Source organism: Trachemys scripta, chromosome 4 (assembly GCF_013100865.1).
Source record: "Trachemys scripta elegans isolate TJP31775 chromosome 4, CAS_Tse_1.0, whole genome shotgun sequence".
Lineage (NCBI taxonomy): Eukaryota > Metazoa > Chordata > Testudines > Emydidae > Trachemys > Trachemys scripta.
In genome coordinates this window covers 30,415,027-30,433,584 of record NC_048301.1, presented here as the reverse complement: position 1 = coordinate 30,433,584, position 18,558 = coordinate 30,415,027, and the positions used below count along the sequence as shown (strand labels likewise).

At 42.6% G+C, this 18,558-nt stretch overlaps 1 protein-coding gene across 2 annotated transcripts in view; it reads right to left on the bottom strand.

Annotated features, from left to right (window-relative positions):
* The window catches only part of FBLN5 (fibulin 5), a 59,196-nt gene that overhangs the window by 18,630 nt on the left and 22,008 nt on the right, over positions 1–18,558 (bottom strand). For both annotated transcript variants that reach the window (XM_034769814.1, XM_034769813.1), the window contains exon 5: positions 4,555–4,677. In XM_034769814.1, the coding sequence (XP_034625705.1) occupies positions 4,555–4,677 (123 nt within the window). The remainder of the gene's footprint in view (positions 1–4,554; positions 4,678–18,558) is intronic.

Below are 18,558 nucleotides of genomic sequence, written 5' to 3'. Positions count from 1 at the left end.
CTGCCTTCTAATTTATGGGGTTGTTTTTTGGCTGTCCTCAAAACTTCATATCCTTCCAATAATGAGTAAAAGTTTATGACCTTGCTTAGATTTTTCTTTATGGGTGATTCAAATAAGCTCTCAGAGCAAATACTGCACTGATATTCAACTTCTATCTCTAGTGACAACCCAAGCCTTGTAGTGACAGCAGATGGGAAACACGGTATTGGAAGACGTTCCCTATATGAGTGCTTCCTGTAAACAAAGTCAAGGGTGAATGGTTTACTGGAATAGCAACTCATTCTCTCTCTCTCTCTCTCTCTCCTTTTTTTTTTTTTTTTTGGTTTGAGCTGGAAAGTACTGCCGTGATTGGAAAAACTATAATTATATAAAAGTCTGTGGTGATCTGGAAAAATAACAACTCAGTTTGATGAAAGCTTAACAAATTTTCACTTAAAGAACCAGACCTGAGCTTCCTCAAAACTGCATCCCTAAGACACTCCGGTGGAATATTAAGTGATAGCATCCAGCCAGTGAATCACTAAGGTAGACATAGAAAACCAGTCAAACAAACACTTCCTTGAGTGAGGGGATGATTCTTGGCTGAATGACCAGTGGCGATGAGAACCTGCGGCATTCATGGAGTTCAGTGGAAATTGTGGTGCTGACCACCTCTGAAAATCAGGACATATGTTTCCCGCAACTTTTGAAAGCTGCATTTTCTGAATTTGATTTTCTGGGTTGACTCTTGCTCCCCTTACTCACAAGGGTATATCCACTGGGCCTGAGTCTTCTCTCAGCCATACCAGTTCCATGCTGGTGAAACTCCTTTGATGTGAATGGAGTTCCACTGGCATAAGCCAATTAGACTTATTGTCTTCTATCTGTTTACTAGAGCAGGATTTGCCATTTATGGTGTCAGTTATATCAGAAGTATCTCCAGAAGCTCCAACACACGTGAAAATCAGAATATTGATAGTTTCAGTTTTGTCTGTCACACACAAATGCACAAATTGCAGTTAATTGTTTGTCATTTATCATGTACTTTTTGGCATAATATAGGCATTCTCTGACGTCTTACTTCAAATTGGTTATGTTCCTGGTTTGGATTTTAAAGCAGAAATTAGGTGTTAAAGACTATTTTATCCAACAGAATATTTGAATTGTTTAGGTGATTTTATATTACCATGAAGAATGGACAACACTGGGTAGCCACTAGCTAGCTTTATCAGGTTTAAGTTTTTGGGTTTGAGTGGCAATTTTGTCAAAGAAATGGCTCAGGAAGGCTAGGTTAAACTGGGCAAAAGTAATGGAAATATGTTTAAAAGTATTAAGGGGCATTGATTTTCACCTTTAATAGATTTATTTTCTGTTTTAGTCCAATACCAAGATGACCCACATACCAGTGACAGGTGTGTCATATAAACGTCTAGATAGATAGGTTAAGCCCTAATCCTGCAAAGTTTTATACACATTCTCAACTTTAAGCAGGTGAGTTTTTCTATTCTCCTCAGTGGCACCACTCACAGCACTGAAAATGTAGTACATGCTTAAGTCTTTGCAGGATCAGGACCTACAATTATAAAATCTCCAAGCCAGGGACTTTGTTTTTGTAGGAACCCTTTTCCTGACTGGCTCCTCTTGGCACCACTGTGTAACTACTGTGCTGGCACTCACAGGCTAAATATTAAATAGCAACAACAACAACAATTTGGTTAGACACATGTGCTGTTCTTACTAACAGTGAAGAAATGTACCAACAGAGACTGCCTTTGTAAACTCAACCCAGCCCTCCAAATACTTTTACATTATCTTTTTTTTTTTTTTTTTTTTGCCATGTGCCCAGTGGAAATGGATTCTCCAGGGCCTGTGGAAAAGCAGAGAACTGAGAAGACTCTGACATTTTTGGAAAAATGCAGAGGAGTTTTTTCAGCACAACTTTTCTTGTTACATCTCTGCATTGCTTTGTGGTGATCTTCCCCACCCTTACTCACAGTTACCTAAATCAACCATTGAGATGTTATTGTCTCTTTAAAATAGCATAAACAGATACTCTTGGGCAAACTCAGCTCAGCAGGGCAACAACTATGGGTCTCTGATACTTACACCAAGCATCAAAGTGCTTGAATTCTGACTCGGGGACAAATCCTGGTTCCTGCACATAGCTCATGTACTTGGGTTGTGCACAAGGGAACTACATGGGGATCATCGCATACCAGGGCATGGTGCAGAACACACACACATAGGGTGACCAGTTAGCAAGTGTGAAAAATCGGGACGGGTGTGGGGGGTAATTGGCACCTATATAAGAAAAAGCCCCAAATATCAGGATTGTCCCTATAAATCAGGACATCTGGTCACCCTACACACACAACCCCATGCACAAGATTAACCCAGTGCATCCATAATATCACAGATCACTCTCTAGCCCAAACTCCCCACCTCAAGAGGCATGCTGAGGAGTCACACCTCTGTGGAGTCTGGAGTCACACAGAAAGTGCATAGGCTTCCTGAATGACCTATCTGTGAAATCTTCTACCCCAGGAGGCAGAATGACTCAATTTCCACTGAACATAGGGTTTTCTGTGGCCTTACTAAACCAGAGAATTTATCACTACGCCTTCTCTTTCCCAGGTCTCTAGGAGAATAGCAGTTACAGGAACCTGCTCTAGAATTAAAGGTGCAGGGGACTTGATAACTTCATATCACCCCCAGGTGAGTTACACAGCAGCTTTTAGCAGAAGTTAAAAAAGCAGCCATGCAATCCTCCATTCCAATTGCTAGACAGGAGGAGGAGATGAGAAATAAATTCCATGGAAAATTCCAAGGACAAATTCCAAGGAAAATGTGCAGGGAAATCCCATTCTCCTTCCAGCTGAGGTGGTGTGACACTGAAGTCCCATTTTGAAGAACAGATGGGCAAACAGCCTGTGCTGAGAGGGAAAAAAAGCAGGAAGAGAGTGTAACAAGAACACTAAAAACACATTCAGTCATGTCTCTGACTTATATGACTTGGCCTAAAATTAAAGCCCATGTCAGTGCCTGTGATACTGATTGAGGGGAGTGGGTGAGGGAAGTGGTAGAGTTTGCACCTTTGCTGTTGCTGCTATTTGGTAGGGTTTGGTTTTTCACATTGTAGGGCACTGCAGACACTGAGAGATTGACTCTTTGCAGCTGACAGAGAGAAGAGCTCTGAATCTGCTGAAACAGCGCTGGTTTCAGACTCACATGTTTGCTTGTGTCCAAGATTTTCCAGTGGGTTCACTGCTCTGTTTCTCGATGTTATCGTTACTGAGCTCCTGGTCTCTAGTAATGTAAGCGCCTTAGGTCAGGATTATGACCATGTGGAAAGGACATATGTTGCTGGTATGTCATATTTTTATGAACTAGAATATACAAAAGGGGCTGCTTTCATAGTGGAAGTCAGTAACATGGATACCAGTCATATGGCATTGCCATTTTGTTCCATGTGGGATTCTTTTTGTCAAGCATACTATTGGCACTTAAATAAGAAAGATGTTAGTTTTCCACATAGGCCAAGGGTGAGCTCTGTATTTGACAAAGACTCTCAGTGATGTCAGTTCAGTTCCGTACCACCATATGCACATAACAGAATCCTAAATTGTCCAAAACTATGGAAGATTTTGAACACAGAAGAAATACGAAAATTATGGAATTTGGGAGACCCATGATAACAATCCAACTTTAATTATCATCAAAACATTGGGAAGACAGAAAGAGACCAGAATTATGACTAGAATGAATTGTATTAATCAGATGGACACTGATTTTCCAGAATCACTGTAGAGCAGTGGTTTTCAAACTTTTTTTCTGGGGACCCAGTTGAAAAAAATTGTTGATGCCTGTGACCCAACGGAGTTGGAGTATGAGGGGTTTGGGGTGTGGGAGGGGCTCTGGGTTGGGAGGGGCCTCAGGGCTGGGGGTTAGGATGCGTGATGGGGTCAGGACTCTGGGCTGGGGCAGAGGGTTGGGGTGCAGGACGGGGGCAGGGCTCTGGGTTGCAGTGCAGGTTCTGGGGTGGGGCCAGGGATGAGGGGTTTGGGGTGCAGAAAGGGATTCCAAGTTTGGGGGGCTCAGGGCTGGGAAAGGGGATTGGGGCACAGACTTACCTCTGGTGGCTCCTGGTCAGCAGCAGAGCCAGTGTGCACCGCAGACCACACTGCGCCCCTGAAGTGGCCAGCAGCATGTCTGGCTCCTGGGCGGAGGTGTGTGACTCTCGCCCGCAGGCACCGCCCCCTCCCCCCCGCAGTTCCCATGGCTGGTTGCCGGCCAATGGGCATGCGGAGCGGTGCTCTGCGCAGGGGCAGAGCGCGGAGCCCCATGGTCCCCCTGCTGGCCGCTTCTGGGGCACAGTGCGGTGTCAGAAAAGGTAGGTAACTAGCCTGCCTTAGCTGGGCAGCACCACTGACAGGACTTTTAACGTCCCGGTCAGCGGTGCTGACCAAAGCAAGGTAACCCAGCGCCTTACATGCCACGACTTGCTAGTGGGTCGCGACCCATGGTTTGAAAAACACTGCTCTAGAGAATATATATCAACACTCCAGAAGAACATACCTAAACACTGGCCTTCTAAGAGCCAATAGCCCTCAGTGCAGGAGCAGGTGTATCCTCCTTCAGTGTTTATGCAGATCTGGGTGGGGTTACACTGGTGTGACTCGGAAGCACATTCATCAATATCTGAAATACAGAAATGTACCAACAAAGCTTTATATAATTATTAAAACAAATGCTGAGTTTATTTTAATTGTATGGACACTTGAAATATATCAGAGGATGAATCTGAGAAGAAATCAAAGGAAGTTGAACATACTCAGTGTTTGAGACATTGCACAGAAATCCATAGAAAACTCCAAGTTGTGAGGTGCTGAAGTCAGTGGAGAAGGTACTCCACATCTCTCAGAAGGTGCTCAGATCCCTGCAGGATCAATCCCATAAAAGCGATTGTTTCCTAGAGCTGATCAAAAAAATGGAATTTCCATCGCACCGGACATTTTTGGTGGCTTAATTGCAAAGATTAATATCAACCTACCCAAAATAAAACATTTCATTTCCATTTCCCTGATTTCTTGTTGAAAATTTCAGTGAAACCCTATTTTCAAAGAGGAAGAAGAGCTCTGTGTATGCTCGAAATCTTCTCTCTCTCACCAACAGAAGTTGGTCCAATAAAAGGTATTACTTTACTCACTTGTCTTTCTAATAGGAAAACGTTTCACTCAAAAAACATTAATTAGCCTTACTGATTTCAATGCATTTGGCATTTTATTACCACTTTTTTTTTATTTGTTTGCAAATAATTCGATATAATATAAACTGAGATACTATAACCTAATTGATTAAAAAATTGCATTATTGGAACCCTCAAGCTGACCCCAACACTTTGGCTGCTGGTGCTCCCCAATCCATTCTCTGCAATGCCTCAACACTTTGGGAATTCTAGCAGATCATAGAAAACGCATGTCTCCACATCCACCAGGGCCTTAACAATGTCCCTCACTGCCACTTGAAGTCCCAAAGCCCTTTTGGACCCATGTGTTTAACCTTCACCAATGCAATTGCAACTCTGAAGTTTGGAAAGTCAAATAGAGTTCACAAGAAGTTACAAACACCCTGTTAAATACCCAATGCAGAAGATCTGTGGCTTTGATTTCCTGTGAAGCTAATGGGCAACCCTAAACCGCATCTGCACAAACCATGGCAGATGCAGATACTTGCTGCACAAATGGAAAATTAAAGACTCTCCAGTGTGCAACTGTGGTCACCCAGAACAGACCATGGAACATATAACAACTCAATGCCTGATTCACAAATACGAAGGCGGCATCACAGCGATACCCTCCACTAATCTTGACGCAATTATCTGGCTTAACCATCTGAATGTAAAATTATAGTTCTTGCTCTACATCAGCCATACAAAGAAGAAGGTTGATTAAAAATGCCTTTTGGAGTCATAAGTTCAATTTGAATCCCTCCTTGTCCGATATCTTTCCCAGTGTTTCTGGCATTGCGTTTGGCTCTAGAGGTCAGAAATGGAATAGTCAGATGATAAATGGTGAGATTCTTTCAGCCGACTTAGATATCTATGTTTTATTGATGATTTTTAAATTATTCTTGATTCCATCATACTGTGCGCTGGCCTTTGCTGAGTTATCATGTCATCATATTGATGCTACTCCCTCAAACCCTACCTTGCTGTTTTGTTAACCCCAACATTGTTGTGTCATGTCTGAAATCTGCTTGTAAGCTGGGGATCACACTTTCCACAGCTGTCATATGTTATTTGTCTTAGTATACTGAAAACCCTTGGGGGTAGAGCTTGTATATTCCTCTGCATGTAGACTGCACATTGTGGGTACCAGCCAAATACAGATAACAGGTAACAATTATGGTAATGTGTTTTTCATCAAAATGCATTCAGTTTTTTACTTATGCTTTTTATTTTAAATGCAGGAACGTGGGACCCTACCAGCCATAACTGCTGTTGCCCAAGTTCTTGGCGGGGCTTGGACCTGCACCTCACAAAAGGCTGCATTCAGGCCATGCCCTCATTCCATGCTCACAACTCCCAGTGCCATTAATGGCAGAGGCACCGTTTGGTCCAAAGTGTGGGCAGGAGGAGGATCTCAAGGTATTATGTGGTGCAAATAGCGTTTGAAGAGTATTGACCTTCCTTCACTGTTTTCTCTTCATTCTTTATGCACAGTAGCTCCCCTACCCCTCTAAACTCAGGTACTTGAAGCAGGTATAAGACTTACCTTCTCCTAAAGCAGCGGGTTGCTCTGAAATCAGCTCTGCTCTATGCATTGGCCTTGTGAGGAGACTACTAAAGAGTTACATGGAATGTACCTATTTCTAGAAATGAAGGCATCACTGCTGTTGTCTGTCTCCACTACCTACTGGGAAGAGTCCTTAGCTTACTTTCAAACCATAGTCTTCCGCCCGGGTAGAGGAGACAATTCAACCTCTATTTCCATTTGAAAGCAAAATTTGGACAACGAGGGCTACAAGCAATGCTTTTGCCACCTTAGGAAAACTGGCCATTTTCCACTTCTACTAGTGTGCAGTCACCCACCCAAAACATTTTGCTGCCCCTTATATTTTTGCTACCCATGGGGGTCACCTGATTGACTTGCATGGTAAGGCTGGTATGAACTGCATGGGGCAGCAACATAATGGCCCATGAAAACTGTAAACATTATGGGCAGCTTCATAGCCCTGGATTAGGTCTTAATACAAACATTCAACCTTTATGTTCCACCTCATTGGCTGGCTTCCTCCAGGGCAAGCCCCACCGATGATGCACATTTAAAACTTTGAAAGCCCCAGTCAGTGGAATAAAATAAATATTATTTGGCAAGTTGCCTTCTCAGTTCAAATACATAGAGTAATTCCAGTATAATATGTAATGCTCATGTCTGCCAGCCTGTATTTACATGGCGTTGGCTTGTTAAGTGATGGATGACAGTTATACCCTGGGAAAAATATCTGCCCAGGCATTTAGTAACCTTTGCCTATATCCTTGAAAGAAGATGGGGCAGGGAGATGGCAGGTGCAGAGGGACTGGCAGCACTGCAGCAGCTGCCGCCTGTTCCCAGCCTTCCTGTTAGCACAGAGGCACAGGCAGTGAGAACTCCATATCCTCTCTCAGATTGGTGCTCTGATAAAGATGAAATTAAACATTTAATAGGGAAAAAGCAAACCAACCGGGGCAAAAACTACCTATAAAACAGTGACCCATAGACAGGTTGCCCATACTGAATACATTGGACTTAAATACCTGCAGGAAAAATACATTCAACCATGCCAAGAACATTCTTTGGCATCCTTTGGTACAGTGGAAAATTAAAAGTAAAAGTCATAACTGTAGCGCATTCTGTGAAAGTCACTTCCTTTTCTAGTTGGAGAGCATGTCATTTCTATCCCATTCTCAATACAAGGACAAAGGGCTAGGTGCGTGCTCCCTGGGCTTTTTCCTGCTATCTCCACACACCATGATGTATATAGCATCAATAATACTTAACGCTTTGCTAGTGATTTTCCTTTCAAGATACTTCATAAAGTATGACCTAATTAATGCGGGGGTGGTGAGTTTTGTGGTTAAACCACTGGACTGGGACTTACTTTAGTGCAGTTCCCTTGTTATTTTGGTCAACTTATTTAGGCCCCATCCTCAAAGGTAATTGGGCATCTAATGTGCATTGATTTCAATGGATGTTAGATGCCTAAATACCTTTGAGGATCTGGGCCTGAATCTCTCTGGGCTTCACTTCCCATTTGTAAAGTGAGGCTAGTAATATTTCCTCTCACACACAACTTGTCTCTCTTGTTTGTTTACACTGCAAGCTTTTTAGGGCAGGAATTCTCTCCCCCTCTGTTCAGCACCTATGTACAATGAGAGGTTTCAGAGTAACAGCCGTGCTCCTGTTCTTCTTTTTATGTACAATGAGGTTTGCTTTTGAATGGCCCCTCTAAGTGATACTGTAATACTAATTATAGTGATAATCCTCATAGAACCCAGTAAGATGGATAAACGTTACTATCCCCATTTTACAAATGGAAAAATTGAGGCTGAGCAGTTGAAGAATCACACAGACAAAACTGGGATCAGGACTCAGAAGTTCCTTCCTCTCAGTCCTTTTGCTTAGACCGCACTCTCTCTCATGTGTCTCAAAAAATGGTGGTAAGTGGCAATGCAAGTGATGCATCAGAGTGCAGGATCGAACTGTAAATGAAGATGTCTCTAGTTTTTCACAGGAAAGGACTGACCTGGCTTAGGTGCCTAACTCCAGGAGAACTCTGACCAGAGACAGGCGCCTAAGGCCCAGATCATGGAAGTTAGGTGTCTAAGTCCCTTTGTGGATCTGGATCTTAAATCCTGCCCCAATCCTCTACGTTTTACTCCTGGATCAGCTTAGGCAGTTCTCTGCTCAATGTGTGCTGGCTTCTGAGAATCCCTTTCTGAGGCACCTAACTCTCCCCATGCATTGTCTAGGGGAGTTTGGGCACATAACTCAGGGCCAGGGATTACACTGGGCAGCTAAATCCCCTTTGTGAATCCAGCCCCGGGCTGCTGTGGGGATTGGTACCTTGGAAATCAACAACATTATAATATAATGAATAAAATGATGTATTCACTTCCATAATTCAAATGAACATTAACTCACTGGGTTTTTATTAAAAAAAGCAATGCATGCAAACATGTAAAAAAAAATATGTTTTAAATATAAAAAGGAAAACATAGCAATCAAACAGGAAGCTGGTACCATCCCTCCCTAATGATGCTACTCCTCAACAGAATGCATGATGATTATTTTCATTTCTATGGCCTCAGGTGCATAAAGAACACAGGATTGGGTCCAGGATCACTTGTAACAACAATATAACAAGACACCACAGCATAGAGAGAAAACCCCTGATAAGGGAGTCAGGGAGAACAGGATAATGTCAGTTTAGCATTACACAAAAATCAATGTAGCCCATATTAAATGGATTAAAAACTAGTTAACTGACAGATCTCAAAATAATGGTAAATGGTGAATCATCAGCCAGTGGGAGTGTTTCTTGTGAAGTGTTACTTAACAACTTTATTAATGATCTGGAAGAAAATATTAAATCACTGGTAAAAGGCCAATGACACAAATTGGTGTAGTAGTAATAATGGTAGGGCCAGGTCAGTTATACAGACTGCTTGGTAAGGTGAGCTCATGGAACAACCCGTGATAACACAGACATATGCAAGGTCATACATCTAAGAACAAAGAACCCACATCATTCCCACAAGACAGGAGACAGTATCCTGGAATGCAATGACACTGAAAAGAGTAATGGTAGACAACCATCTGAACAAGAGCTCCCAATAAAATGCTATAGGTAAGAGCAGGGCCAGCTCCAGGCACCAGCCCAGTAAGCAGGTGCTTGGGGCAGCCAACGGAGAGGGGCAGCACACCCGGCTGTTCGGCGGTGGGTCCCTCTGTTCCTCTCGGAGCGAAGGACCAGCCGCCAAATTGCCACCGAAAACTGAACCGGCGTCGGTAGAAGTGCGGCAGATTGCGATCGCGGCTTTTATTTATTTATTTGCTGCTTAGGGCAGCAAAAACCCTGGAGCCGGCCCTGGGTAAGAGGGTGAATGTGATCCTTGCATGCTGCTAGGGAATATCAAGTTAGGATTAGCAGGGTGGGATTAACTCTGTACATGTTATTAGTGAGGCCATTAGTGGAATACTGTGTCCAATTCTGGTGTCAATCTTTCAAAAAAGAAGTTGAAAAATCAAAATGGTTGAGAAAAGAGGCACAAGAATCATTTGATGGCTGGAAAGCACGCCTTACAGTGAGAGACTTCAGAGCTCCACCTATTTACTTTATCCAAAAAAAAAAAAAAATGAAGAGGTGACTTGATCGCAGTCTCCAAGTACCTGTACAGGGAAGAGGTTTCTGATAGAAGACAGCTCTTCAATCTGTCAGAAAAAGGCATAGCGAGAAGCTAGACAAATTCAGAATAGAAATAAGGTGCAAATTTCTAACACTGAGGCTCATTAACCATCCGAACAACTTAGCTAAGTGGATTCTCCATTGCTTGAAATTTTAAAGTCAAGACAGACTATCTTTGTAATAGATCTGCTATAGCTCAGTAACAAACAGGGGCTCGATGTAGAAATTATTGGTGAGGTTCTACAGTTTGTGCGATGCAGGAGGTCAGACTAGAATCATGAATCAATTACCATGAGAGGCATATTATCTACCTAGGTCCCCAGGAGCCCCATCACCATAATATCTGAGTTCCTCTGGAGTATTCAGAAATAGACATAACAATCACCCTCTCTTTCTTCCTTCTAAGCCTGGAAAACTTTGAAAATCAGAAAATGCTGATAATATTGTTATTCTGGAAGGTGTTAATGGCTTCCCTTGATCCTAGACCTGGTTAAAGCCAATGGATATTCTAAGCACCCTTCTTTCAGGCTAACGGGAAGGAGCAATTAAACCTCTTATTGTAATGAGGTAGCTGGAGACAATAGAAGCTACTGCCATAGGCAATTGGCTGCATGGCAAATCCTGAGCAGGGCTCAGCCATGTAGTCGGAGGGGGATCCCTGGAACTAGTTACAAACACAGGACCTAGGGAATTGTTTTAGCAAGTGTTGTATGGGTGTGAGAACGTTAGAGAGCAGGAGAGGCTGTCATGAGAGTGGCATTGAAATGGAACAGTGATATGGAGGGATTTGGAGATCCCCATTTCATATCATACAGCAATGGGATAATATCAATGCCCTTTTACTAGAAGCATATCCCAAGACACTGAAATAATTAATATTGTGGTTGCCTGTGCAACTTTGGATTCCAACTGCAACCTCTTTCAGCTACCATTGCTGATGCAATAGAAACTGTTGTCCACTAACTAACTTCACAGCAGCTGGGAGTATTCTATCCAAGTACTCATCTGGCTCCCATCACTATAATATTCAGTGCGGATCTAGGAATCCTGTGGAGAAATACTTATATAAGTGTCATACATTATAACACAAAATTGACATTGTATTTATTCAGCTGAATAAATACAATTTGCTGCTGATGAAAATGCTATTCTTTGTTCTACGGCATTCAGGGAAACGGGACTTTGTGCACATTCTTTGTAAATGAAAAGGGCTGTACCCAAGAAACACCTGCCAATGGAAACAGCTTGTTAAGGCCCTGAATATTGTCTAAACTGCTCAGGTGAAAGGGACAACAATATCAACAATTTTTAATGAAAAATTCTGGTTCTGAGAGAGGGCCAATTTTGGAAGAAAAAAATCTTTTCATACAAAAAATGATTAGCTCCTCTGATCAGTTTGTTTTAGAGAGAGAGAGAGAGAGAGAGAGAGAGAGAGAGAGTGTGTGTGTCCGTGTCCCAGTCATCCGAATGGGGATGCACTGCATAGCAGTGGATGTATGTTATAGAGAAGACAAGTGCAGACAGACTTTCCCTTCTTCTAGATGTTTTGATTCAGGGGTGTTTTATTTTTAGGCTTTTACTTTTCCTCTCTTTTCCCCCTTGGCTCCCACCATTAAACCAACATGGCCACAGGAGCTTACCCAGGTGCTAGGGAAGCATCTTCCAATGTTCTTGCAACAACTTGAGGGACTGCAGGTTCCCAGCATCATTTCCCACCTCCCTAACTAATAGAGATGGTTTGGTAATTTAAAACACTGGCAGCTCACTTTTAGAACAATAAATAGAATGAATGTCTTCTTATTGTTTATAGGAATAATCACAAGCCAGGACTAAACAGACGAGCTCTGGGACATGGATATTGGTTCCAAGATTATTTGGAACAAAGCTCTTTCCCTAAATGTCTCCACCATTCCTTTTTTGGACACTGAGAAAATAATTTCCTTGGTAGTAGATTTTTACACAGTGAAATCACATGTTTTCTCAGAAGGTTTTTTTCTCATGATAATTACAGTTGATAAGAAAGGGGAAAATAACAATGCCACATTCCTAAAGTGCAGACTGAAGCCAACTTCAAACTGCTGCTGTGTGGGGTCAGTCCTATTTTCCAAGGACAGCCAGCCCAGCTGAGACTGGAAACTATCCAAGACCAACTCCCTATACACCTGTTTAATTGCAAATTTCAGGGTCTGAGAACGGGCCCTTGACTTTTGAATTTATTTTAACTCTGCATCCCGTTTACATTATAGTAACAGTTGATTGCTAGGGCTAACGCAGTTCTATATATAGATGGTCAGCCTGAGTTTGGACACTCAATATTGGTAATCATTAATGTGAAGCACTGCTCCTACTGGCTAATATAAGAACTGCTTGACTGTGTGTCCTAGCTCAATATCTCTGACAGCTAATGGAGAGTCTCCTTTAGCTAGCACCCTTTCAGCACTGAAGAAATAATGCTGATAATAAGCAATAGCTCAATGGGTAAGAGGCTGTGCTTTCAGAGCGGAGCTCTAGCCCTGCTGCTGGTGTTACTTATATTACAATGGTGCTTGGAGGTCCCAACCAGGGTAGGGCCCATCGTGTACAAATGCACGATGAGAGGCAGTTCTTGCCCACCAAAAAGCTCACACTTGTGTAGTTCTGTGTCGCCAAAGATTTGTTATATCAAGGTCAGAAATGATTTGAACCCCATGTTATCCGGGAAGATTTTTGTCTAAATAAAAGTATGTAATAAACTGGCTAGAATGCAGGCATGCCATTAGCCTGGAGTAGATGGAATCAGAATAGCGTGTCTCTGTGTTATAGCTCAAGTGGTAATGGCCTAGTTTTGGAGCACAAGGATCTTAGTTATTTCCCTGCTCCCCCTGTGAAGTTCTGAGTAGCCACAACGTGACAGAACAGTAGGGAGCAGGATGTCCTGTGGTGGAGGGGAACATTTATTATAATATTCAGTGTACCAATCCCATTAAATTAATTAGCAGAAAATTTGCATCTCCATCTTTTCATCTTCATCGGCAACAAATTGTATTTATTCAGCTGAATAAATACATCAATTTTGTGTCATAATGTCTGACACTTACATAAGTATATCACCGCAGGACTCCAAGGTCCGTACTGAATACTACAGTGATGGGAGCCAGATGAGTGCTTGGATAGAATACTCCCAGCTGCTGTGAAGTTATTTACTGAACGACAGTTTCTATTGCATCAGCAATGGTAGCTGAAAGAGGTTGCAGCTGGAATCCAAAGTTGCACAGGCAACCACATTATTAATTATTTCAGTGTCTTGGGACATACTTCTAGCAAAAGGGCATATTATCCCATTGCTGCGTGATATGAAATGTGGGTCTGGACACAAAGAAAGACCAACCCATATAGAAAAGTCCTATAGAACTCAATAGAAAAATGTTAACTTTTCTATAGCTTTTAATTATAGCTTTACTATTTAATTCTATAGCATGGTTTTAAAAGAACAATGGAAACCTCTGTTAAATATATAGGATGTTGGAGTAATATGTATAAAACACTTTTACACTTCCATAGAATCCTATTGGCTTAATCACCTATTGAATTCTATAAGACTTTTCCATTAGGGACTAGGACATGAGAAAAGGGTGTGTGTGTGTGTGTGTGTGTGTTGCTATTACTGCTCTCAAGCCCCAGGGAGCCTGGAGAAATCACTAGCACAAACAGTCCAGCCAAATGATTTAGCCAATTGGTGGTCAGTTTACATTTCCTCTAATGAGTGAACTTCTTGACCGTACATTTTAACTGAATCATTAAGAGCTCCTTTTCCAAGAGTTCCTTTGGCAGGCTAAAGATGATAGAGGCTGTTGATAGATCACAATAGCCAGTGAAAAGGGGAGTAGACGTATTTTAAAGTACAGTTTATCAGAAGAAACCAACCCAAAGGAGATATTAAATAGAAATTAAGGTAGTCAAGAAAACAGATGTGTGCAAATATCAAGTTGCAAGTAATGATAATGGTATCTTTCACCCTGATGGACCCTGCCACTGAAATTCAGTCACCTCTGGGGAGAAATGTGCCAGCTGTTTTAAACATTGAGCAGGAATACTACCTAGCTATTTAGCTGGCTATTAAATGAATGATTCCATTAAAAATGCAAGAGAAATTTCAGGTATGGCAGATGTAATTACCCACATTGGGAATTCAGTCTGGATGTTGAGGCTACTTTCCCAGAAAGTGCTATGGGGTCTTTATTGTCCACAAGAGATCAGGACCTCAGGTATACATGCAAATAACAGGGGCCACTGTAATGCTGGAAGTTCCCTCTAACACAGTGGTCCACAAATTGTGGGGTTCTCCCCCTAGGGGAGCACAGACGAACATTTGGGGGGACATGGCAGGGCCCAGGCCAGCCCCCACAGGGGTGGGGAGGGAGCGCCACCCAGACCCACTGGTCCCCAGCTCTGCTCTCGCCCCACCGCCCAGCCTTAGCCTTTGGACCCAGCTCCGGTCCCGGATATGGTCCCACTCCTGGCCAAGGCCACGGCTCCAACCGTGACCCCAACCCCAGCTTTGGAGCCCGGCTTCAGCTCCGTTCCCAGCCCTGGCTGTGGCCGCAGCTCCTGGGGGCGGGGCATGGACAGATTCCATTACAAGTAAGGGGGCAGGGTGCGACAGAAAAAGTTTTAGGACCACTGCTCTAACACCATGCTGAGAATTGGCTGTGTGATACCTAATCACAAACTTACTTCTCCCAATACTTTGGTTTTAGTTTGAGATATCCCATTCAAGGACTGATGAGATCCAAAGTTATGTAGTTATGAGATGTAAAGGGTTCCCAGCCCGAGGTGCTATGGCTGTAGATAGCTTCATCATGCCCCTGCTCTGTGCAAGCTACATTCATCTACGCTGAAGGTTGCAATGTTTTGTCTTCCTTTGGCAATCTTCCTCTTGCCCTGAACCCAGCTGATAAAACTTCCGTCAGCCAGTTAGCATTTCGCAGGGTTCTGAAAGGGATAAATAGCAGGCAATTCTTTCAGGAAAGAAGTAAAAGAATATAGCAGCACCCACTGTGTTTGCAGGGAGGGTGGCGAGACATGCTCACTTTTGACTGGGAAGCAGCAGTTCAAATTGTCTGCAGTGCTGGCCAGTTCTAGGTGGCCTAGTGATCAGATTCTTCTAGATCAAAGTCTGAGCTTCAGCTTCCACCAGTAATGCTCCACGCCTGCAGGCACTGGGAGTTTTACAAGAGCTGTGTACTCATTCTCAGAAAGAGTGAGCCTTGCATATCCCTCTGCCAGCTGCTTTAGGAGCAGACTTGATGGGCTCCTAAAAGAGGGTGTTGTCCACTCCTGCTTGGTTGGAAGATTGTAATGCTTGGGCTTGTGGAAGTTAAGGATTTATCAGGGGAGAATGTTATTTTTCAAATTTCATTTGATTTTGAGTTTGGCCATGTGCCAACAGGCTTTACCACACTATTAAAAGCGCCACAAACCAAGGTAATTCTTGTCTAAACATCGTGGCCTTTTGGTTCATTTGTAAACAAAGAACTGGTACTGGACAGAAGCCAATGGAGGAGGAAAAATCCTTGAGAATTATTCTCTGAAAATACTGGCTTCAGGCTCAGACAGCTGTGTCCTCATTACTGTTAATTGAAAAGAGCTATGCACGTTGAGCAACATTCCCCTCTATGTACACAACAAGCCACCTATTGATTTGTTTCTGCAGTGGTGATCGTTGGAAAATGCCTACAATCCCAACTCAAATAAGAATTGGTTTAAGATCAGATTTGACACGTATTGGTTTAAAGTCACTGAGCCACATTTGCTTGGAATTCCTAGCCACAGTCGACCTAAAAGTGCTGCTGGCCAAACGGGATCGAAACCTTCTCAAATGATTGAAAACTGAATGTATACGGAGTTTTTAGCTTGTTTTAATTTGTTGTGATGAGGATGTGTAGAGCTGATTATACCCTCCTTCCCCAATCTCAGAATAGAGATCCCTTGGAAAAGAGACATTTCGTTTTAATTGTTTTCCCCCCCTCTACTGAATTCTCTTTAAACAGATACATTCAAACAAAAACCCTCAAGACTTTTGGACTGGCAAGAACTGGCAGATGCTCCCAGCCTCCAGTAGCAAAGCGAGGGTATATTACACCAATTTCCAAGGCTGCTTGCTTCTCACCTAGCAGCCAGCCTGGTACAACACAGCGGTGCTGAGGAGGTTGCCAAGTTTTACATGGTAATGGAGCTCCTGTCAAGGGTACTGGAACAATTTTTGTAGTGGGGTGCGGAGAGCCATTGAACCAAACTGTAAACCCTGTACATGATGGAAACCATGTCAAGCCAGGGGGTGCGGCCACACCCTCCACAGCTACATAGTTCTAGCACCTATGGCTCCCGTCAGTGCAAAGAGGTAGGGGACAGGGTTCAAAGTGCAGCACATGAAATGATTGCCTAATGAAGCTTCGCTTAGGTTAGTTTGGACCAGCTTAATATCCCACAATACAGATGACTCAAAAAAGAAAGGGTCAGATCCTCTTTCCCTGTTCTGGTTCTGGTGTAAAATGAATCTGTTGAACATGAGGGTCTTGGTGATCCTCTCACTCAGTATAAATCAGAAATTACTTCACTGAAGACAACATAGCTCTGCTGCTGGTAAACCAGCATAAGCAAAAGGAGACTCAAGCCCTTCATTTCAGATTATTGTTAATACTTGAGTTTCCTATGTAACCATCTATCTGGTGAAAGTTTAGAAACAGGAAGTGACAGTGAAGTAGGAAAGTGCATTCTCCATTTTAAAGATCAGGAATCTGAGGCACAGATGGGTTAAGTGATTTGCCCAAGGTCACACAGTACGTCTGTGTCAGAGATGGAGAGACTCCAAGTCTCCAGACTCGCCTTACTGTGCTTTAATCACTGCACCAATACTTTGACTTTTCACCTTTGGAAACCTGAGGTCAAAGCCGATCAATTGCAAAGCTTTATTCCTAGCAAAATTAAAAAAAAAAAAAAAAAAAAAAAAAAGGTAATTTTGATTCATCTACCCCTCCAAGTCCAAGCACATTTATTTTTATTTTAAAAATTCCTTTACATTTACATGCAGATTAGGTGCCATTTTTGTGACCAATGTGGCTCTCGGTATCACATACTTTGGGCAGCCCCTGTGTAATTTATTGTTAAAGGTAAATATTTAGCAGGATTGGAGCCCCATTATGCTGGGTTCTGTAAAAATAACGATCAAGAACAAGTTCAATGGGCAAAATACAAGACAGAAACCTGAGCATGCAGGTGCTGACCTATCAAACCACTCAAGCATGTGAATAGCTTTAATAAAGGTGATTGAAAAGTGGGAATATATTTTTCCCAAGAATGTTTATGAAAAGTGCCCAAAATTCAGAAATTTCCAACCAGCTCTAAATGTTAAGCACACAAATGAGTCAATGAGGCTACTAACTTGCTTAAATGTGTTAATGTATTTTGCTGGATTGGGGCCCCGTGTCCTAATTCTACAACTACTTCTCCTCGTACATAAAAAATTGGTACATCAACCCAATTCTTTTTATGTAAGAAGGTGGTGGGGTGCTTAGAGCACAGTGTAAGAAATGACTATGACAGACATTTGTTTCCATTCTGATGTGGAACAAAAAATCAAAATACGAACTTTTTTGTGGAACCAAAGTCTGAAAAATGTTGATTCTGAAATGTCCACATTCTAGTTCAGATCAGTTCAACATTTAGCTCTACAATTTGTAGTATGGTGGCCTCCAGCCCACATTCTCTTCTATTGGCGGGGCTCCCCAGCTGGACTACATCTCCCATGATGCAGTTCAGCCAGAGGGGCAGCATGGTGCATCATAGGAGCTGTAGTTCAGCCAGGGAGTCTGGCCTCTAGGGGAGTATGGGAGCCTAAGGCACATGACTGCAGCTCTGGAAGACTCAGATTAATGTCAAACTGACCCAAGCCAAAATGTTTCAATTAGACAAGAGGACATGTTTTGACTCAGGCTGACCTGACCTGAAACAAAACATTTAGATTTTCCTGCAAAAAACTTCAATTCTGCAGAAAATACATTTTCACTTAAAAAGAATTGACAGACAATTCCTGACCAGCTCTAGCTTGGAGGTACTTGTTAACTAGACCATTTAGTGTTATTTCTGGAGCAAACT